At 51.0% G+C, this 23,514-nt stretch overlaps 1 protein-coding gene across 2 annotated transcripts in view; it reads left to right on the forward strand.

Moving 5' to 3' along the window:
- kirrel3a (kirre like nephrin family adhesion molecule 3a) overlaps window positions 1-20,609 on the forward strand; it is a 649,014-nt gene extending 628,405 nt beyond the window's left edge. For both annotated transcript variants that reach the window (XM_078427020.1, XM_078427019.1), the window contains 3 exons: window positions 12,727-12,827; window positions 15,802-15,888; window positions 20,105-20,609. In XM_078427020.1, the coding sequence (XP_078283146.1) occupies window positions 12,727-12,827; window positions 15,802-15,888; window positions 20,105-20,545 (629 nt within the window). In that variant the 3' untranslated portion in view covers window positions 20,546-20,609. The remainder of the gene's footprint in view (window positions 1-12,726; window positions 12,828-15,801; window positions 15,889-20,104) is intronic.
- Window positions 20,610-23,514: the final 2,905 nt, after the last annotated feature.

Consider the following 23,514-nt stretch of genomic DNA (forward strand, 5'->3'; position numbering starts at 1 on the left):
TAATGATAGAGCTCTTAATGATAGTGGAGTCAGGAGGTATGGGGAGAGGGCAGGAACGGGGTATTGATTGTGGATGATCAGCCATGACCACATTGAATGGCGGTGCTGGCTCGAAGGGCAGTTGAGTGCCCTGGACTAGATGGCCTTGGGAGTTTAATGGATGTAGATGATAGCGTTGATTGTCGTCTGCTCCTATGTATCAGCACAGTGGCGTGTGGGCAGCACATTAGCGCAGCGGTAGAGCTTCTGCCTTACAGCATCAGAGACATGGGTTCGATCCTTACTATGGGTGCTGTCTGTGCAGAATTTGTACGTTCTAGCTGTGACCATGTGGGTTTTCTCTGGGTACTCTGGTCTTCTCCCACACTCCAAAGGCGTACAGGTTTGTAGGTAAATTGACTTCTGTAGATTGTAAATTGTCCCCAGTGTGTGTAGGATAGTGCCAGCATACTGGGTGATCGCTGGTCGGCACAGACTTAGTGAGCTGTATCCACGCTGTATCTCTAAAGTCTAAAGTGTGAGGATATTATGATAACTAGCTTCACCTGTTCTGGCCACTCCTCTGATCGTCCTTCACTTTCCTCGTTAATTCCTCCTATAGTGTGGGCAGACCGTCCCACTTGTTCCTCCCCACTCCCAATTAAGATCCATGTAATATTGGAAACGTGATAAATTACAGCCCCGAGCACCTTAATATTCTCGGATGTTTTATTCCAGCACTCAAAAAACACTCCTGGTGGACAAGGAGAATCCCACCCGGTATCTGCATCGACAATTGCCAAGTCAGCAACTTGCTTCCTTCCTTCACCAAGACTAGCTGGCCGAGTGAGGTTAAGCCATTGAGACAACATCAATTTCCCTTCGCCAGGAGAAAGCAGAGCTCAGGTAATGGCTGTGCATCAGCCAGCCTTCCCCAGAGCCATGTGAATGCAGAATGGCTTGCCTCTCATCACATGTTGGTGGGATGCAATGCTCCCCAGCCCAACCCCTGACTTCCCCACTCCCTCCAACCCCCCCTCCCCACCCCCCCCCCCCCCCCCCACCCCAACCCCCCTCCCCAAGACCCTGGTCCCAGATAGACATTCCTCTGTCCAGCCCACCCCAGATCCCAGCCTCCTTCAAAAACCTTCAGTAGAAGTGTTGCCCAAGATGAGTTGGTCATGAATTGGGATAACTCAACTTCACTGTAGTGAGCCTTCCTCTGATCCTCCCTCACTCCCCTCTCTCATTCCCCCTGTAGTACAGGTAGACCATCCTGCATGTTCCACCCCACTCCCAACCAAGGTCCAGGTGACGTCTTTCTTTTCAGGAGCTTCAATCTGTGGGACTCCTTGGTGCTCTCACAGTTCCATCATCTCTGTGTGTTTTCCCATCTTTACCAGATGCTCTGGCTTCAATGAATGCCCTCTGTGGGAAGAAGTGCCCCTTATTTTCTCATCATTTGGACAATGGAGGGTCTGTTCATGTCAGAGGTGAACGCTCATGTGCACTCGACCTCCTGCTGCAGTAGGTTGCGGTGTTACCCCTCTGTCTGGTGGGCTGGCAGTCACTGGTGTGTTGGCATCTTATAGCTGTACACAATTCCAGGCCAAGTGTGTTCGTGTTACAGAGGGTGGAAAGAACCAAAGACATGCCTCTGACAGGATGGAGACCGGGATTATCGCTTGACACCGCGCCCTCTGTGCGCCCGAGTTCATCGATGATCGTGTGGATAAAAGGCCACAGTGGGGCAGTGAGAGACGGGCGCAGTGGTTTCTGCAGTCTGAAGTATGATAAAGGGTACAGGAAATGTACTGGGTGATTGACCTTGCATCAGATCTGTAATAAACTGGAACGGCTGGTTATCTGAAATTGTTGAATTCAGTGTTGAGTCCCAGGGGCTGCCACGTGTCAGGTGGATGATGATCTGCTATGTGGTGAGCTGAGAGAGGTCTCCCTGTTCTGTGCCACACAGAGAGAGTCATCACAAGGGTCCTAGATTCAGTCCCTGATCGGAGCCTCATTCACAACTGTGCATGGGGCAAGCCAGTCGAGAAACCAGCTAACATTGAGGCTGCACGGAGACACAGTGGTAGCGTCGCTGCCTCACAGCGCCAGAGACCCGGGCTCGATCCTGGCGACAGGTGCTGCCTGGGTGCAGTTTGTACGTTTTCCCCGTGACCGCGTGGGTTTTCTCCGGGAGCTCCCGTTTCCTCCCACATTCCAAAGACATGCAGGTTTGTAGTGTAATCGGATTCTGTAAAATACTTCTGTAAATTGACCCTAGTGTGTGGGATAGAATGATGTTGGGATGATCACTGGTCGGCATGGACTCAGTGGGCCGAAGGACCTGTGTCTCTAAACTAAACTAAACTCTGGGCCCCACCGTAACTGAGCCAAACTGTATCCAAAAAATAAGCTCCAATTAATAGCAAAAAATCCACTCAACGTGGCTGCATGAAACTAAAGCAATTCTGTGCTGTCACCAAATTAAATCACCTTTGTTAAAGGCTCCAGTGACTTGGGACCAGACACCAAATCTGAAGTCCAACTTCAAGGTCAGATGTTATTTCCAATTCCCCACAGGGGACAGGAAAATCTCTGGGTGAAAGAAAATGGTCCAAAGCCTTTAATCTTTGATCAGCACACAGTTATCGGTCTAATAATGAAAAACACATCCCTTGCTAGAACTTGGAAACATTGATGCATGTGATGGGTTTCAGAACTCGGTATTTTTAAAGTGCAGAGTATCAGAGAGTTTCAGAGTCATAGAGTCATATGGCATGGACAGAGGCCCAACGAGTCCACACCAACCAAGGTGTCTCATCTAAACTCGTTCCAAATGCCAGCATTAGGCCCATATCTCTGTAATCCTTTACTGTCCTCTGGAGAGGCTCTCTGGAGCATCAGAGGTTGAGGGGAGACTTGGTAGACGTGTATAGAATGAGGAGAGGCATAAAGAGGGTAGGCCCAGAACCTTTCTTCCAGGGTGGAAACATCCAACACTAGAGGACTTGGGTACAAGGTGAGAGGGGGAAAGTTTAATGCAGATGTGTGGGGCACCTATTTTACACCAAAAGTGGTGGGGGCCTGGAACGTACTCCCAGGATGGTGGTGAAGGCAGGTACGATAGTGGCATTTAAGAGTTTAGTTTTAGAGGTACAGTCCGTTCGGCCCACCGAGCCCACCCTATCCCACACCAACACTATCCTACACATACATGTGCAGGAGGAGGCCATTTGGTCCTTCAAGCCAGCACCACCATTCATTATGATCATGGCTGATCATCCACAATCAATACTGGGGACACTTTTTACATTTATACCAAGCCAATTAACTTACGAACCAGTACGTCTTTGGAATGTGGGGGGAAACCAAAGTTCTCGGAGAAAGCCCACGCAGGTCACGAGGGGAACGTACAAACTCCGTGCAGACAAGCACACGAGGCCAGGATGGAACCCGGGTCTCTGGCGCTGTAAGTGCTGTAAGGCAGCAACTCTACCCCAGCCTCACCCAGGCATTTGGATAGGTACTGAAGTGCAGGGAATTGAAGGATGTGGATCATATACAGGCAGGTGAGATTAGTTTATCATGTTCGGCATAAACATTGTGGGCCGATCGTATATTCTGTGCTGTACTGTTCTATGCTCTATCCATCTATCCAGCGTGTCTTTTCACTTTTGTTATTGTTATGACACCTCTAGATTTTGATTCCCATTCCTTGGGGGGGAAAGACTGTGGCTATTCACCCTACCTACAGTATGCCTTCCATGAATGTATACATATAAAGTCAACCCTCAGTCTCACATCCTCCAAGGAAGAAAGTCCTAGACTGCCCCACACTCATGTTCATCAGTTCATGTTCAGATAGGAGCAGGATTAGGCCATTCGGCCTATCAAGTCCACTTTGCCAATCAATCATGGCTGATAGAAACATAGAAACATAGAAAATAGGTGCAGGAAGAGGCCATTTGGCCCTTTGAGCCAGCACCGCCATTCATTGTGATCATGGCTGATCATCCACAATCAGTAACCCGTGCCTGCCTTCTCCCCATATCCCTTGATTGCACTAGTCCCTGGAACTCTATCTAACTCTCTTTTAAATTCATCCAGTGAATTGCTGATCTATATTTCTCACTCCAAACACAATTCCCCTGCCTCCCCCCATATCCCCTGACTCCCATACTAATCAGGAATCCATCTATCTCTGCCTTAAAAATATCCATTGTAACTTAGGTCCTGGCAGCATCTTCCTAGATCGTCTGCACACTTTCAGATTAATGGTGTATTTCTATAGTAAGATAACCAAAACTGAGCACAATACTTCAAGTGTGTCCTCATCAGCATCTTGAACAACTGCAACGTAGCATCCCATTTCCTGGGCTCAGTATGAAGAAAGTCCCCGATCTGAAACATTGTCTGTCCATTTCCTCCGCAGATGCTGCCTGACCTGCTGAATTCCTCCAGCACTTTGTGTTTTGCTCAAGATTCCAGTGTTTGCAGTTTCTGGTGAATCTATCCCAACTCCTAAACTCAGTGCCCTGATTGATGAAGGCCAGCATGCCAAACACCTTCTTTCAAGTCAAGAGTTCAGGATCAATGGGCAGAATAATTAACGGAGCTGCAGATGCTGGAACCTTGAGCAAAACACAAAGTGCTGGAGTAACTCGGCGGGCCAGGCAGCATCTATGGAGAGAATGGACAATCGGCGATTTGGGTCAGGACCCTTCTTCAGACCCGCAGGGTTCCAAAGTGTTAGAAACATAGAAACATAGAAAATAGGTGCTGGAGGATGCCATTTGGCCCTTCGAGCCAGCACCACCATTCATTGTGATCATGGCTGATCGTCCACAATCAGTAACCCGTGCCTGCCTTCTCCCCATATCCCTTGATTCCACTAGCCCGCAGAGCTCTATCTAACTCTCCCTTAAATCAATCCAGTGCTTTGGCCTCCACTGCCCTCTGTGGCAGAGAATTCCACAAATTCACAACTCTCTGGGTGAAAAAATTCCTTCTCACCTCAGTTTTAAATGGCCTCCCCTTTATTCTTAGACTGTGACCCCTGGTTCTGGACTCGCCCAACATTGGGAACATTTTTCCTGCATCTAGCTTGTCCAGTCCTTTTATAATTTTATATGTTTCTATAAGATCCCCTCTCATCCTTCTGAACTCCAGTGAATACAAGCCAAGTCTTTTCAATCTTTCCTCATATGTCAGTCTCGCCATCCCAGGGATCAATCTCGTGAACCTACGCTGCACTGCCTCATTTACAAGGATGTCCTTCCTCAAATTAGGAGACCAAAACTGTACACAATACTCCAGATGTGGTCTTACCAGGGCCCTATACAACTGCAGAAGAACCTCTTTACTCCTATACTGAAATCCTCTCGTTATGAAGGCTCATTATGAAGGCGTTGTGATATGGAGGCTCATTCCAATGTAGGCATTGGAAAACAAGGCAGTCTCAGTCAATGTGAACTCGATACAGTGCAGTGCAAAGGGATATCAGGGAAATGATAACTCAAGAACTACTACCTGCTCGTTTAGTTGAGAGATAGAGTGTGGAAACGCTGCCCTTCGGCCCACCGAGACCACGCCGACCAACAATCACCCACACATCAGGTCTTGGATGGGAGGATGCTCCTCAAACTGCAGAGCATCTGAGACAATACAGTTCCCCCACTCCATGACACACTGGTTCCACCAAGATGCAACACTGAACGCCACAGGAGATCCTTTTTCTCTGTGACTATCAAACTGTACAACTCCTCCCCCTTCTGCCGTGAGACTGAGTCCCCCCCACCCCCCAATCTTTGCACACCCCCGATCCTGGACTTTAGTTTCACGTTTCATGTATCTTGTTGTGTTTTATGACACTTGGCAGACCAATTTCCCTCCTGGAATTAATAGAGTTGTATTGTTTTTTATCGTAGTCTCACAATTCATTGCCCCAGAAAGCAGTGAAGGCCAAGTCAATGGATAATTTTAAGGCACAGATTGTACAGGTATCAGAGGTTATGGGGAGAAGGCAGGAGAATGGGGTTGGGAGGGAGAGATAGATCAGCCATAATTGAATGGCGGAGTAGACTTGATGGGCCGAATGGCCTAGTTCTGCTCCTATCACCTATGAACATAATAGGACAAGTTAAAGAAGCCAATTAACCAACAGCCCTGCATGCCTTTGGAGTGTGGGAGGAAACCGGAGAACCTGGAGAAAACCCCCATGGTCTTAGGGAGAATGTACAAACTCCGTACAGACGGCACCCGTAGTAAGGATCGAACTAGGGCCTCTGACGCTATAAAGGCAGCAACTCTACCGCTGCACCACAGCACCACCCCATTGGTGCAACATTTAACATCCAATAGAATATTCTTTCTCTTTAAATGAAATGGAATATTTACAAAAAAGTATTTGATTCCTTGACACCTTGTTTTCAATCCATCTGAGCCAGCCCACTACAAATTCTCCATAACCCACATCAGTGCATTTCTTTTGTGGCAGGGAGGTCCTCCAAGGAACATCATGAAAGCATTTACTATTTTTAAAATTAGACAGGTCATATCAGATAGAAGACGGTTCAATGAGGCATCACTCAAACTCTGATCCTTGCCTTGGTGAAGATGGCCGAAGATTAGAACTAATTATTGTTAGTACAGCAGCACCATTTTGTATTTCGAGTATCAGGGCAATTTAATATAGTTTTAGTTTTTTTTGGTTTTAGAGATACAGCGCAGACACAGGCCCTCCAGCCCACCGAGTCTGCACCGACCAGCCATCCCCGCACACCTGCGCAACCCTACACACACGAGGGACAATGTACCATCTTTACCCAAGCCAATTAACCTACAACCCTGTACGTCTTTGGAGTGTGGGAGGAAACCGGAGCACCCGGAGAGAACCCACGCAAGTCAAAGGGAGAATGTACAAACCCCGTACAGACAGCACCCGTAGTCAGGGTTGAACAGTGGTCTCTGGTGCAGTAAGGCACCAACTCTACTGCTGTGCCACTGTGCTGCCCCTGGATTAATAACACAACTGGTGTCCTATAACAGAGACTTTGTGTGTGTTGAAGATAGACAAACAATGCTGGAGTAACTCAGGCAGCATCTCTGGAGAGAAGGAATGGGTGACGTTTCGGGTTGAGACCCTTCTTCAGAGTGAAATAGGGTCTCGACCCGAAACAACTCCAGAGATGCTGCCTGTCCCGCTGAGTTACTCCAGCATTTTGTGTCTATCGTCGATTTAAACCAGCACCTGCAGTTCCTTCCTACACCTTGCGTGTGTTATTGGAAACAAGGCTTCAAGGATTCGGATCAGTGATGGAGAAGGACACTCAGACAATATAAAATCTGAAGCACAAACATTTATTGGAGTAATATTAAAGCAACAATCAAGTAATAAAACAGCAATACAACAGCAATACAACTTCAGTTAAAGCATCGATAAAAACATAAACGACCATAGAAATAGTGGCAGAAAATGACAAATAAATACTATCAAACATCCTTTACACAAGGTTGTAACTTCAAAAGCCTGTCGAAGCATGGAACTGCACATGCTGGTATACAAAGCCAGACACAAAGAGCTGAAGTAGCTGAGTGGGTCAGAACAGTCTGAAGAAGGGTCCCGACCCGAAACATCACCTCTCCATCTTCTTCAGTGATCCTGAAGTTAGACACAAAAAGCTGGAGTACCTCCGTGGGACAGGCAGCATCTCTGGAGAGAAGGAACGGGTGACGTTTCGGGTCGAGACCCTTCTTCAGACCCTTCACCAGTGATGCTGCCTGACTCGCTAAGTTTAGAGGTACAGCGTGGAATGAGGCCCTTCAGCCCACTGAGTCTGGGCCATCCAGTGATTAGACGTACACTGGTTCTACCCTACACACCAGAGACAATTTACAGAAGCCAATTAACCTGCAGACCTGTGCGTCTTTGGGTGATGGGAGGGAACCGGAGGACCCAGAGAAAGCCCACACAGTTAGGGGGAGAACGTGCAAACTCCATGAAGACAACAACCATAGACAGGACTGAACTGGTGCTGTAATGTGATGTAATGCAGCAACTCTACCACTGCCCCGTGCACAGTGTTAATCCACCACTTTGTGTCTATCTTTGGAAGCCAGCATCTGCAGTTCTTCGTTTTTGTCCATTTTGACTGCTCCACTGCGGGATCTTCTGAGGTTCGCTTACTTTGAAGAAGTTCTCCTTACTTCAAAAATGTTGTGCGCTCCATGTACAATCTCCCTGATCTGGAGATCTTTCCAAGAGCCTGCATGACCTTCCGCCACCCTGGAGGCTCGGCACAAAGTGAAGTCGCAGGAGCTCTTGCGGATCAAACATTTTTATTCTTAAAAGCCTGAGCTTCTACCCTAATGTAAGGTCAGCAGTTGACTATGTTTCATAACTATCCTCCTCAGTGGCTCGAAGGGCCGAATGGCCTCCTCCTGCACCTATTTTCTATGTTTCTATGTTTCTATGTAGCAAAAACGAGAATTATTTGTTGCATCTGGAAGTCGGGTGGCACGGTGGTGCAGCGGTAGAGTTGCTGCCTCACAACGCCAGGGACCCAGGTTCCATCCTGACTACAGGGGCTGTCTGTACGGTGTTTGTACGTTCTCCCTGTCACCGCGTGCGTTTCCTCCAGATTCTTTGGTTTCCTCCCACACTCCAAAGATGTACAGGTTTGGTGTGAATGTGAATTGTCCCGTGTGTGTGTGTGTCGGGCAGTGTTAGTGTGCGGGGACCGCTGGTCATCGCAGACTCGGTGCTCCGCTTTCCTCCCACACTCCAAAGATGTACAGGTTTGGTGTGAATGTGAATTGCCCCGTGTGTGCGTGTCGGGCAGTGCTAGTGTGCGGGGATCGCTGGTCGGCGCAGACTTGGAGCTCTGCTTTCCTCCCACACTCCAAAGATGTGCTGATTTTTTAGGCTAATTGGCTTCTGCAAATCGTCTCCAGTGAGTATTATTGAACTAGGGTACAAGTGATCATCGGTCAGCACGGACTTGTTGGGCAGAAGGGCCTGTTACCACGCTGTATCTCTAAAAAATATCAGGTGCCGAGCTGGTGTCGGAAGACTGCGGGAAGGTAAATGTTTGTCTCAGTGACCTTGCAGATGGCCTCATGATTCCGTTGTTCTTCGCAGCAACCCCAAGCATTTTGCCAAGCATCTAATTGCTTTTCCAAGCGAGCCCGCTTGCTTGGCAAGCAATGCTATTAATTTAGCTGAAAAGCATGTTAGCTGACAAATCCATTTTAGCTGACACAGTCTGTTTAACCCCTTGACAATTGATTGTCTCTTGAAGATGAGGAGGTACATCTTGGGTAATAAGCTGGAAATAAACCAGCAATAATAGAAACCTGAGGGGTAAGTTTTTCAACACAAAAAGTGGCGGATGTATGGAACGAGCAGCCGGAGGAGGTAGTTGAGGCAGGGACCATCGCAACATTTGAGCAACATTTCAGAGAGAGTTAGATAGAGCTCTAGGGGCTAGTGGAATCAAGGGATATGGGGAGAAGGCAGGCACGGGTTATTGATTGTGGATGATCAGCCATGGTCACAGTGAATGGCGGTGCAGGCTCAAAGGGCCGAATGGCCTCCTCCTGCACCTATTTTCTATGTTTCTATGAGCTCAGCAGGTCAGGCAGCATCGTGGAGGGAATAGATAAGAGACGAGTCGGGACCCTTTTTCAGACTAATTGTAATGGGGGGGGCAGAGAAAGCTGGAAAAGAGAGGTGGGAGCAGGATAAAGCCTGGCGAGTGATAGGTGGATACGGACGAGCTGCAGGATGAATTGGCAGATGGGTGGAGTACGTGACAAAGCTAGAGATGAAAATGAGTCAGAAGAATGTCAGATGAGTAGAGGAGGAGGAGTGAAATGTAACCGGAGAGAGGGATATAGGTGCCAGGGGACAGGAGGGGGAGAGGGAGAGGGGAGGGATAGTGGAAGAAATGGCTGTATACTGGGTTGGGAGAGGCCACAGGAAAGGGAGAAGGGAAAGCATAGTGTGTGACTTGGAGTTGTACCTGAAGGTATTTTGAGTTTGAATTTGAAGTCAGTCTATTGTCACGTGTACCGAGGTGAAAAGCTTTCGTTGCGTGCTAACCAGTCAATGCATGATTACCATTGGGCCGTTCACAGTGTACACATAAATGATGAAGGGAATAGCGTGAGTGACGTTTAGTGCAAGATTAAGTCCAGTAAAATCCAATCAAAGATAGTCCGAGGGTCTCCAATGAGGTGGATGGTAGGTCAGGACTGCTCTCTGGTTATGGTAGGATGATTCAGTTGCCTGATAAAACAGCTGGGAGGAAACTGTTCCTGAATCTGGAGGTGTACCTTTTCACACCTCTGTTGTACCTGTTGTCTGATGGGAGAGGGGAGAAGAGGGAGTGGCCGGGCGGAGACTGGTCCTTGATTATGCTGCTGGCCTTACCGAGGCAGCGTGAGGTGTAGATGGAGGCGATGGAAGGGAGGTTGGTTTGTGTGATGGTCTGGGCTGTGTCCACAATTTGCTGCAATTTCTTGCGGTCTCGGATGGAGCTGTTCCCAAACCAAGCTGTGATGCATCCTGATAAAATGCTTTCTATGGCGCATCTGTAGAAGTTGGTGAGAGTTGTAGGGCACACGCTGAACCTCCTAAGCCCTCTAAGGATGGTGTGCTTTCTTGGTTGTTGCTTCAATATGAGATTCATTTGGATCACTATGTGTTTAACCCTGTACCTGTTCACTGGGGGTCAGTTCAGGAGCCAACCACACCATGTCCATCAAAGCGCCATGCCTTGGGAATGCACCGAGAGCCATCAGCAAGCATGTCCACTACCAGCGTGCGGTCATTAAAGTTGAGCATTTTAAGACAAATTTTACAAAACGCTCAATCAGCATTGGAGCACAGATTTAGACGAGACCCCACCCCCTCATTCGCAAACAGCCTGTATGAAAATGACATTGCCCAGAGTATTCCACTCAGAGTCACAGTCAAAGTAAATTCAGAGAATTTCTGAAACTCCCTTGGAAATGTAAACTAACTGTGTGGAGTGCAGGGCATGAGAATATGTGTGGATTCACACTGGGCCACAGCTGACTGTGGTAAATGGCAGTAAAGGTTCCATTGGGCCACAGCTGACTGTGGTAAATGGCAGTAAGGGTTCCATTGGGCCACAGCTGACTGTGGTAAATGGCAGTAAAGGTTCCATTGGGCCACAGCTGACTGTGGTAAATGGCAGTAAGGGTTCCATTGGGCCACAGCTGACTGTGGTAAATGGCAGTAAGGGTTCCATTGAGCATTGATAAAAGGTCTGTCAGTAAATATAAAGAGTGCTTGTTAATCTGCATGTTTATTCATTTACTGTCCTGCGAATTCGCAGGCACAAAAGCAATGTGCAGTGCCAAAGAGTTTAGTTCAGAGATACCGCACACAATTAGGCCCTCCTTCATTAGCACGGGTGCCAGAGGTTATGGGGAGAGGGCCGCAGAATGGGGTTAGGAGGGCCACGATTGAATGGCGGAGCAGACTTGATGGGCCGAATGGCCTGATTCTGCTCCAGTGACCTTATGATGTTCGGCCCACCGAGTCCGGGCTGACCGGTGATCTCCCCGCACACTGACCCGACCCTACACACCAGGAACAATTTACAATTTTTACCGATGCCAAATTAACCCACAGACCTGTACGTCTTTGGGATATGGGAGGAAACCGGAGCACCCGGAGAAAACCTGCTGGAAGGAGTGAGAATAAAGTGGGGGAGGGGAATCCTCATCAGTGTTAGGGTGGCACAGTGGTGCAGCGGGTAGAGCCGCTGCCTTCACCGCCCCAGAGAGCCGGGCTCCATACTGACCTCGTGTGCTGGCTTTGTGGAGTTTACACGTTCTCCATCACCGCCTGAGTTCCCTCCTTTTTTAAAAATATTATTAACAAACAGCCTTTATTCAATTATACACAAACACAGAGTAGTGACAAAATCAAGACTGCCATTGGCAGTTTGCAATCAACAATCAAACAGTTTTCAGGTTAAAATATGATCGACTTTCTCTACAATACACTCGGTCCCCCGCGGTGACCAGCGTTCACGGAAGCCCTCCACAGTCCCCGTGGACACCGCGTGTGCGTGTTCCCTCTCCAAGGACACGTGAGCACGGACGTCGGCCAGGAAAAGGGGCAGGCAGCCAACTCGGGCAGAACCCTTGACTGCCCGCTGCCTGGACCCGCAAACGGCCATCTTGACCAGGCCCTGGAGCAAAATGATAGGGAGACCCCACCCCTCCCTCCCTCCCTCCCAACCCTCCCCCCTCTGCAATGGGTGCCCAAAAGTGAGGAGCGTAGGGTTAAAATGAAGCCAAAACTTGAGGATCAGCCCCTTCAGATACCGTGAGTTCCGGATTCCTCCCACGTCCCAAAGACATACGGGTTTGTGGGTTACTGGACCTTTGTAAATTGACCCTCGTGTGTACAGACTGGATGCAAAGTTGGGGTAATAAAACTAGTGTGAACAGCTGATCAATGGTCGGTGTACACTTGATGGGCTGTAGGGCCTGTTTCCATGGTGCTGTATCTTTCAATAAACCAAGTATATAGATGATGTAATGGGCAGGGCCCAGAGCTCCTGACAGGTGGAAGAGCACAAGCTGATGAACGCAGGTTTGCCCAGACAACGGTGTGCCCTACATACCCACCGTGACTCACATCCAGGGCTGCAAACAGTGAGGTGAGGGCTGCTCAACGTTCATGCTGCCACTGTTTTGCAGATGTGAAGGGTGACGTTTCCGCCAAGAATGAGATCCGTGTGGAGATTGTGCACAATGGGCCCCAGCAGCCAGGAGAACAAGCCGCGATCCAAAACGTAATGGTAAGTCCGGCATCGTGGTGTGTCCAATCCAGTCCCAATCCCAGCATCACTCTCCAATCCAGTCCCAATCCCAGCATCACTCTCCAATCCAGTCCCAATCCCAGCATCACTCTCCAATCCAGTCCCAATCCCACATCACTCTCCAATCCGGTCCCAATTCTCGCTGAATGGTAGATGACGCGTTATGGACCAGGCACCGCGATTAGGGTTGTCAACTTTCTATCTCCCAAATAAGGGACAAAAGGTGACGTCACCGCCCCGTGCCCCACCTGACCTCACCCAGCCAGCGGCCACATGCTCCAGCTCCACCAATGGCAGCCGTCCGGGCCGGGAGGCAGGTTGCTATGCAACCTCCGTTAGGCAGCGCCCGGGCCTCCGGGCCTACAGCAACCCCCGGGCCTACACTGTCTGGACCTACAGCAACCCCCGGGCCTACAGCAACCCCCGGGCCTACAGCAACCCCCGGGCCTACAGGGTCCGGGCCTACAGTGTCCGGGCCTACAATTTAGCCCAAAATACGAGATGTCCCGGTGAATATGGACAGTTGGCAACCCTAGCTGTGATCCCCATGGGCCCAGAGTCTGGGTGTCATCCACAGAAGCGGTACTCTGTTCGGGCGATGGTCCTGATGGTGCAGGCTGGGGCAGACCACTCGTCTTTGGGTCCTGCAATGTAATGCACAAGATGCTCACAAGAAAATCGGGACAGGAGTAGGCCCTGCATCCTCAGCCGTGCACCACCAATCCATGTAGTACACTCGGTACTGTCACAGTGCTTACACATTTTCTTTTCAAAAATGTACTTTATGTGCATTATATACACAGTAAATACAATTGACACACATATTTAGAGTCATGGTGTGATACAGCACAGAAACAGGCCCTTTGGCCCAACTAGCCCAGACCGGCCAACTTGTCCCAGCTACCCTAGTCCCACCCACCTGCGTTTGGCCCATATACCTCCAAACCTGTCCTATCCAAGTACCTGTCTAACTACTTCTTAAACGTCGGGATAGTCTCTGCATTCATTGGACCATTAATTCAATACATTCTCTTACAATGCATCAAAGCCACGCACATTTTCTTTTCAAAAATGGCTTTATTCACAATATATACACAGTAAATACAATCGACGCATGACTTTCTCTAGATTCATTGTACCCTCACTTATACATTCACTTAGAACGCATCACAGCCCGCACATCTCCTCACACCCACAAAGTCTTCAAGAGGCTGTCACACAGGTTCCAGTCCCTCAGTGGCCCGTTGCAACAAGACTAGACTGCGCTCCTCCCCCATAGAGCTTTGTTCGGTGGCTGCACCGATCTTCAGTGACTCCCAGGGCAAGTACTCCTGCAGTCTGGAGTCTGGAGAAGGGTCTCGACCCGAAACCTCACCCATTCCTTCTCTCCAGAGATGCTGCCTGACCCGCTGAGTTACTCCAGCTTTTTGTGCCTATCTTCGGTTTTAAACCAGCATCTGCAGTTCCTTCCTACACATTTCTCCTGCAACCTGGAATGGGCCAGTCAGTAGCACCTGCCTTGCGACTTGTCCCTATACTAGAAGACCCGTACATTCTGGGCTAGTGCACGAGGTGATTGCTGGTCGGCCTTGGCTCGGTCGGACAAAAACACGTCTCTCACAGAGTTGACAATCTTCCAGCAGCGGTAGATCTTTGTCTCAATGTCCGCCCACTACGTTTCACAGCGGCAGTGTAAGCACACAACGTTCATAGTGCACACTATCAGGGTGAATACACACACCGTGGCCACAGTCCGGCAGTCCAACAGTCACATTGTAAACATACAGCTCCACAGTGCAGACTCACAGCCCACCATACAACAAGCGGCCACACTACCACCATTCTCAGCACAATCTCACAGAACACTGAAGTCTGAAGAAGCATCCTGACCCAAAACGTCGCCCACAGAAACATAGTAACATAGAAAATAGGTGCAGGAGGAGCCCATTTTGGCCTTTCGAGCCATTCATTGTGATCATGTCTGATCATCCACAATCAGTAACCCATGCCTGCCTTCTCCCCATATCCCTTGATTCCACTAGCCCCTAGAGCTCTATCTAACTCTCTTTTAAATTCATCCAGTAAAATGGCCTCCACTGCCTTCTGCGGCAGAGAATTCCAGAAATTCACAACTCTCTGGGTGAAAAAGTTCTTTCTCATCTCTGTTTTAATGAAAACGTTTTTTTTCTCATCTCAGTTTTTCTCATCTCATCCCATCCTTTTTCCCCGGAGAAAAACCTGCTCTCCAGGGACGCTGCCTGACCCGCTGAGTTACTTCAGCACTTTGTAACCATTTACAGAACACTGTGTGAGTTCAGAGTACACTGTGCAAACTGGAAAATGGAACTGTGAGAGCGTTCATTTTTCACGTACAAAATGTGCAGAACAGCAATTTAGCTTGCGATCGAACGTGGCAACAATAATATTCACATGTCATTGTTTCTCTCAGGAAGTTAGCCCAGTCGGATCTGTGATAACTAACCACACCGCGCCTCAGGCAAGGTTTTCCTAGAAATTATGTCACAAATCACGACGCCCATTTCCTCCCGCGCCAACATAAACACCTACTGCTGCTGCATTAATCAGAGCTGCTTGCTCACAGCAAGCACCATGCACTGGACAGACTAGCACGGTGGTGCAGCGGTAGAGTTGCTGCCTTACAGCGCCAGAGTCCCAGGTTCCATCCTGACTAGGGGGGCTGTCTGTTTGGAGTTTCCTCTGCGTCCACATCCCAACAACGTGTGGGTTTGTAGGTTAATTGTCCTCCGTAACTTGCCCCTGGTTTGTAGGGAGTGGACGGGACAGTGAGCTAGTGTGAGTGGGTCGTCGTGGACACGGTGGGCCGACCTGAATCTTCCAATGGTTCAATGCTTGAACAAAGTGTTGGAGTATGACTGCATTGTGGGGGGATTGCAAGCGGGGACTGAAGGTATTGTTTGTCTGTTGTTTACAGATTAACAGGGGAGAATTCGAGCAGGTCCCTGTGTTGAAACAGCTGGAAGTCCTCAAGGAAGAAGAGAAGGAATATCAGCACATCAAGGTTCAGCCATCTTACCCTGTTTCCCAGTTCGTGTATGTCTGGTTCTCCTTGTGATTTGGTTGTGAACTCCGTTGGGGCCCATTGGGCTTCAGCACAGGGAAGGGGTGAAGGGTAGGGACGATGTGGGATTGGCATTTTTCCAGGCGCAGAATCATAGGATCATAAGATCATGTCATAGGAGTAGAATTAGGCCATTCGGCCCATCAAGTCCACTCCGCCATTCAATCATGGCTGTTCTATCTTTCCCTCCTAACCCCATTCTTCTGCCTTCTCCCCGTAACCCCTGACACCCTTACTAATCAAGAATCTACATCGATCAGCCAAATCATTATGACCCGATGAGCCAAAAAATTATGACCACCTGCCCAATATGCTGTTGGTCCTCCATGTGCAGCCCCATACGCAGCAGGGTGCGATGCACTGTGTATTGTGACACATTCCTTCCGTTACCACCATTAAAGTTTTCTGTGACTTGTGCCACAGTCGACCTTCTGTCGGTTCGGACCAGACGGGATAGCCTTCGTTGCCCTCGCACATCGATGAGCCTTGGGCGCCCAACACCCTGTCTGTCGCCGGTTTGTGGTTTGTCCCTCCTCGGACCACTGTCGGTAGGTACTCACCACTGCTGACCAGGAGCACCCCACAAGCCTTGCCGTTTCAGAGATGCTCTGACCCAGTCGTCTGGCCATAACAATTTGGCCCTTGTCAAAGCCACTCAGGTCTTTACTCCTGCCCATTTCTCCTGCATCCAACGCATCAACTTCAAGAACTGACTGTTCACTTGCTGCCTAATATATCCCACCCCTTGACAGGTGCCATTGTAACAAGATAACCAATGTCATTCACTTCGCCTGTCAGTGGTCATAATGTTTTGGCTGATCGGTGTATCTATCTCTGCCTTAAATATGAAATTATGAAATCTTTTACAGTAAACACGCTGAAACGTCAGAGGTTGAGGGGAGACTGGGTCAGGGAATAGACACAAAGTGCTGGAGTAACTCAGCGGGTCAGGCAGCATCTCTGGAGAAAAGGAATAGGTGAAGTTTCAGGTCGAGACCCTTCTTCAGACAGAGAGTCTCAACCCGAAACGTCACCTATTCCTTTTCTGCCGAGATGCTGCCCGACCTGCTGAGTTACTCCAGCATTTTGTGTCTTTTTTCGGGGTAAAACTGCATTTGCAGTTCCTTCCGACACACACTGGATTAGGGGGGCGTTGGGTAAAGGGAGAGGTTGGACTGACTTTGGGTTGTTGTCTCTGCAATGCCGTAGGTTGGGGGGGAGGCCTCATAGACGGATACAGTATTTTGAGAGTCATAGACAGGGTAGACAGTCACAAACATTTTCCCAGGGTGGAAATGTCCAACACTAGAGGGCGCAGGTTTAAGATGAGAGAGGCAACATTAAAGGAGACTAGACCAAGTGGACCCGTTGGGCCCAAACCTCTCCTGCATTGGTGTAATACCCTCTCCTTCCCCCCACCCCTTCCCCTCCCCCCGCCCTCCTCCCTCCCCCTCCCCTCTCCCCCGTATTCCCCCCTTCCCTCCCTCCTCCCCTTCCCTCTCCCCCCACTCCCCCTCCCCTCTCCTCCCACTCCCCTATCCTTCCCCTCCCCCTTCCCCCTCCCTCCTCCCTCCCCCCGCTCCCTTTCCCCCTCCCCTCCCCCTCTCCCCCTCCCCTCTCCCCCGTATTCCCCCCTTCCCTCCCTCCTCCCCTTCCCTCTCCCCCCACTCCCCCTCCCCTCTCCTCCCACTCCCCTATCCTCCCCCTCCCCTCTCCCCCTTCCCCCTCCCTCCTCCCTCCCCTCCCCCCCGCTCCCTTTCCCCCTCCCCTCCCCCTCTCCCCCTCCCCGTCCCCTCCCCCCTCTCCCTCCCTCCCCTCCCCCTAACCTCCCCCCCTTATCCTCCCTCCTCCCCCCTCCCTCCCTAGGAGATAGATTTAAACTTTAAAACGTGAATAACTTTTAAAATATAACACCGTTTTCAATGAAACTTCTTCCATTAGCACCAAAGGGACGGCGGTGAGTAAGGTGGGCCTAAAATTGTCGTGCTATCGTGTACCGTTTTGGTTGTAGTTCAGGAACAAACAAACAAACAAACAAACGAGAGTTTTAGTAGACAGATGTGCGGGGCAAGTTTTTCACAGAGTGATATTTTTTAGTTTAGTTTTGAGATAACCATCGATCCCCACACCGACCCGTGATTCCCGCACATTAACACTATCCTACACACACGAGGGACAATTTACATTTTATACCAAGCCAATTGGCCCGCAAACCTGTACATCTTTGGAGTGTTGGAGGAAGCCAAAGATCCCGGAGAAAACCTATGCATGTCACGGGGAGAACGTACAAACTCCGTACAGGCAGCACCCGTAGTCGGGATCGAACCCGGGTCTCTGGCGCTGAAAGGCAGCAACTCTACTGCTGCGCCACCGTGCCAACGATGGGGTTCCTCCCACACTCCAAAGACGTACTGGTTTGTAGGTTAATTGGCTTTGGTAAAAAGTGTAGGATAGTGCCAGTGCATGCTAATAGGTGATTGCTTGGCAGCATGGACTCGGTGGGCCGAAAGGCTTGATTCTGCATTGTCTCTCCAAACTCTAAAGGAACAGACCCTTTGCCCCACAATATCTATGCCGAACATAATGCCAAGATAAACTAATCTCCTCTGCTTGCATATCATCCATATCCCCCCCCTTCCCCCACCTCCATTCCCTGCCTATCCACGTGCCCATCCAAAAGCCTTTGAAACAGCACCCCTGTGGCGGATCAGGCCACTCCTCGGGTCAGCCCCCTCGTTACGTGACGGACAGGTGAAAGGAGTTAAAAGCCAGACCAAGGGAAGGCGTGGATCATCCCTTGGAGAACTACGCTGTGGGCACCAGCTCACAGCCTAATAAAGCAATATCTGCCATCATATATCTGCCACCACCACCACCCCTGGCAGTGAATTCCAGGCACCCGCCACTCTCTGTGTAAAAACCTGCCCCACACTAAAACTCTTGTTTTGTTTGTTTGTTCCTGAACTACAGCCAAAATGGTACCTGATAGCACGACAATTTTAGGCCCACCTTACTCACCATCATCCCTTTGGTGCTAATGGAAGAATCAATTCATTGAAATCGATGTTATTTAATTGAAATCCTGTAGTGGAGGCAAAATGTGCAGGAAGGAACTGCAGGTGCTGGTTTACACCGGACAGACACAAAATGCTGGAGTAACTCAGCGGGTCAAGCAGCCTTTCTGGAGGAAAGGAATAGGTGATATTTTGGGGTCGAGACCCTTCTTCAGACATCAGTCCCTACCCGCAACATCACCTATCCCTTTGCTCCAGAGATGCTGCCTGACCTGCTGAGTTAGGGTCATGGAGTGATTTAGTAATATAGTGTAGAAACAGGCCTATATGTTTCCAGCCAACATGTTCCTGCTACACTAGTCCCACCTGCCCATTACTCCAGCATTTTGTGTCTACCTGCAGCTGGCTATTTAACCAGTGTCCGTGAGCACCAGTGGCCTTATATCATAGAGTCATACAGCGTGGAAACAGACCCTTCGGCCCAACTAGCCCACACTGGCCAACATGTCCCATCTACATTAGCCCCACTTGTCTGCGTGCGGCCGGCCCAGATCTACACCTATCCGATCCAAGACCCGGGTTCCATCCCGACTACAGGTGCTGTCTGTACGTTCTCCCCGTGACCTCAGAGATCTGGAGTCACAGATGTGTCTCCGTGGGTGTCAGGGGTTGTGGGGAGAAGGCAGGAGAATGGGGTTGGGAGGGAGAGATAGATCAGCCATGATTGAATGGTGGAGTAGACTTGATGGGCCGAATGGCCCAATTCTGCTCCTAATACTTTTAATCTTATGATCTTCGGTTTCCTCCCACACTCCAAAGACGTATAGGTTTGCAGGTTAATTGGCTAGGAAAATGTAATAAGATTGTCCTTAGTGGGTGCAGGATAGTGTTAGTGTGCGGGGATCGCTGGTCGGCGCGGACCCAGTGGGCCGAAGGGCCTGTTTCTGCGTTGCATCTCTAAACTCTAAACGTAGGTTTGTAGGTTAATAGGCTTGGTATAAGTTGTCCCTCGTGTGTGTCAGGTTGTGTTAATGTGTGGCGATCCTGGTTGTGGGCCGAAGGGCCTGTTTCCGCGCTGTGTCTTTAAACTAAACTAAACTGAAGCATCCCTTGCCTGCCTGAACCAGTGCTTTGCCTTGCAGGATCCCACCAACGGCTACTACAGCGTGCACACCTTCCCCGAGCTGCGTGCGGCGGGAGGGAGCGGCACGGCGGCCTGCCCGCCCGATCAGCGGCCGCCCGCCAAGCAGCGGGTGCCCACGGGCATGTCCTTCTCCACCCTGTACACGCAGCTGAGCGCGGCCAACCGCATGTACGAGTACGGCCAGCGCTTTGTGCTGGGCAACGGCAGCAGCTCCATCGAGCTGTGCGAGCGGGAGTACCAGCGAGGGTCCATGAGCGACAGCAACTCCTTCCTGGACAACCAGTGCAACAGCAGCATCAGCAGCAACAGCAAGCAGGACAGCTCCGTCCAGTTCGACGAGGCCAGCAAGGCCTCTGCGTCCTCCCACTACTCCCACTCCTCCTCCCAGAACTCAGACTTAACCCGCCCGCTGCAGAGGAGAATGCAGACTCACGTCTAGAGAACCCCCCCCCACACCGCGCTCCCCCACCCCCACATCGCGCTCCCCACCCCACCCCCACCCCTCCACACGGCTGCTGCTTCCGGCCCTGGAGATGGAGTCTCAAGGTGGGATCATCACAGGTCATGTTCTTCCAGGCCGCTCTCTTCCCCCCTCCCACAACTCCACTGCTCCACCTCTCAGGGCCAACAGCCCTCCCACTGACAACCCCCCCCCCCCCCACCCTCACTCCACCAAGGAGCCCCCCCGACCCTCAATAACCACAGGCTCTGCTCTTCCTCCATCTCTAACGCCAAGTTCTGGCCTGGACCCATCGCTGACGGGATGGAGGTGTCACCATCGGCCGCAGATCATGCCCCGGCAACTTGAAACACGGTCTAGAACGGGAAGCCAAACTGATCCAGAACTTCTCACGAAGAAACGGCAGATGCTGGTTTACACCGAAGATAGACACAGATGTTCTGGAGCAGGACAGAGACACAAAGTGCTGGGGTAACTCAGCAGTATCTCTGGAGAACATGGATGGGCTGGCGTTTGAAGAAGGGTCCCAACCCGAAAGGACGTCCATCTTTTTTCTCCAGAGACGCTGCCTAACCTACCGAGTTACTCCAGCACTTTGTGTCCATGTCCTTCTCCAGAACTTCCTTCTCCAAGTGAAAGCAGACAACGTGTTGCGTCAAGCGACAACCCAGGGCCACAGGTCGCGAAACTATCCACAAAGGTGCAGCTCCCACCCAACAGTGGTCCCTGCCTGGGCCTCTGGGCAGGAGACACGTCTGCCATCCGTGCGCCCATCTCCACCTTTGGAGCCGAGCTGCCAACTTCGTGGCCTCGTGTAGGTCGACGTTGACAGACTGAAGGACATCCGGCCAGTAGCTGCGGCGGAGTTGTGTTTGTTTGGCCCTGCAGCCTCCGTGTGTGAAGAATGAGTGTGTCCCGGCCGCATGGCCTGACCTCCACATCCTGAGCCTCGTCCCCTGTAAAGCCTGCACACCGCCAATGGTTTCAAGGTCTTCCTACCCCCCCTCTGGTGTGAGGCCCTGCACTGAATGGCCAGCCATAGCTGGCTCCCAGCCCTCTGTCACTCCCCATGCTACATCCCCCGCCCCCTCCCAGCCCCCTCCCCCCCCCGCACAGTGGCCAGGGAGAGGTCCACACTGACACACACGCCTGCTGCCCATGCCCATGCCCGCGGGGTTACCTGTGGAACAGGTACGGCAGCACTGGGATACAGGTGGTCATATATCCCCCGGTCCCCCCACACCCCTGACCCTTCCATGCCCAGCTACTGACCCCTAACCCCTCCATGCCCAGTTACTGACCCCTGACCCCTCCATGCCCAGTTACTGACCCCTGACCCTCCATGCCCAGTTACTGACCCCTGACCCTCTGCCCTCACACTCCTCTGACCCTGGTCCCTTGCACACACTCTCACGCACACTCTCTCTCTCGCATACACTAACACGCACACTCTCTCACACACACTCACACACACTCTCACACACACACACTCACACACACACTCACACACACACTCACACACTCTCTCACACGCACTCTCTCACACACACTCTCTCACAAACCCTCACACTCTCACACTCTCTCGCACACAAACTAGCTCATACACACACTCTCTCTCTCACACACACACACACACACTCAAACATTCTCTCACCCTCACTCTCATGCACACTCACACACACACTCTCTCACACACACTATCTCACACGCACTCTCTCACACATACTCTTACACAGTCTCATACACACACTCTCTCTCACACACTCACACTCTCACACACACTCACACTCTCTCACACACACACTCACACTCTCTTTCTCTCTCACACACACTCACACTCTCTCTCACACACTCACACACTCACACTCACACACACACTCTCTCTCACACACACTCACACACACTCACACTCACACTCACACTCTCTCTCACACACACACGTGAAGTCAAGTCAGTCAAGTTTATTTGTCACATACACATAAATGTGCAGTGAAATGAAAGATTACCCACAGTCCAACAACAAGAGCAATAAAAATAAGCAATAACACACACAATCAAACAAAAAGAAACATCCATCACAGTGAATCTCCTCCAGTCACCTCCTCACTGTGATGGAAGGCCAGAATGTCTTTTCTCTTCCCTGCCGTCTTCTCCTGTGGTCAGGCTGTTGAAGTTGCCACGTTCCAGGCTGCGCCTGACGGTGAAAGGTCCGCGGCGGGCCGACCCAAGCCCCGCGATCCGGGGCGGGCGAACACGCTGCCGCTGCCGCTGCCGCTGCCGGAGCTCCCGATGTCGGCCCCCACCCGGGGGCCTGCGAGCTTCCGACTTACTCACACACTCTCTCACACACACACTCACACTCTCTCTCACACACTCTCCCAGACCACTGATCCTTCCACTCAGAGACTGCCCTGTGTGGCCCCAGAATAACCTGTAAGACCCTCAGACCCTGGCTCCTGCAAACCCTGGTTGCCCAACCCACACACTGACCCCTGTGACCCCTGTCCCCCCTGAGAAAACATTGACCCCTGTTACCTGCCCCCCCCCCCCCTCCCCAGCCTCTTCCAGCCACAGAAACAGACGTGTACACCCCCCAGCACACACTGTGTGTGGGGCCTCATGACCGGGAGCATTTGTGGACAGACAGCCCCCTTGCCACTCACACCCTGCCCCTCTCAAAGCTTGTTGCCTGGGGACCTGGGCCAACTGTCCCATATGAGCCGGGACATCCCGTATTTTGGGCTAAATCAGTTTGTCCCGTACATTGCTGCCATTGGTGGAGCGGGAGCACGTGGTCACTGGCTGGGCGAGGGGCGTGGGGCGTGGGGCGAGGTCGCGTGGGGTGAGGGGCGAGGTCGCGTGGGGCGTGGGGCGAGGTCGCGTGGGGCGTGGAAGGGACATCACCCTCTGTCCCGTATGTGGGAGTGAGGAAGTTGGCCACCCTAGCC

The sequence above is a fragment of the Rhinoraja longicauda genome, chromosome 32 (genome assembly GCF_053455715.1).
Source record: "Rhinoraja longicauda isolate Sanriku21f chromosome 32, sRhiLon1.1, whole genome shotgun sequence".
NCBI classification, from domain to species: domain Eukaryota; kingdom Metazoa; phylum Chordata; class Chondrichthyes; order Rajiformes; family Arhynchobatidae; genus Rhinoraja; species Rhinoraja longicauda.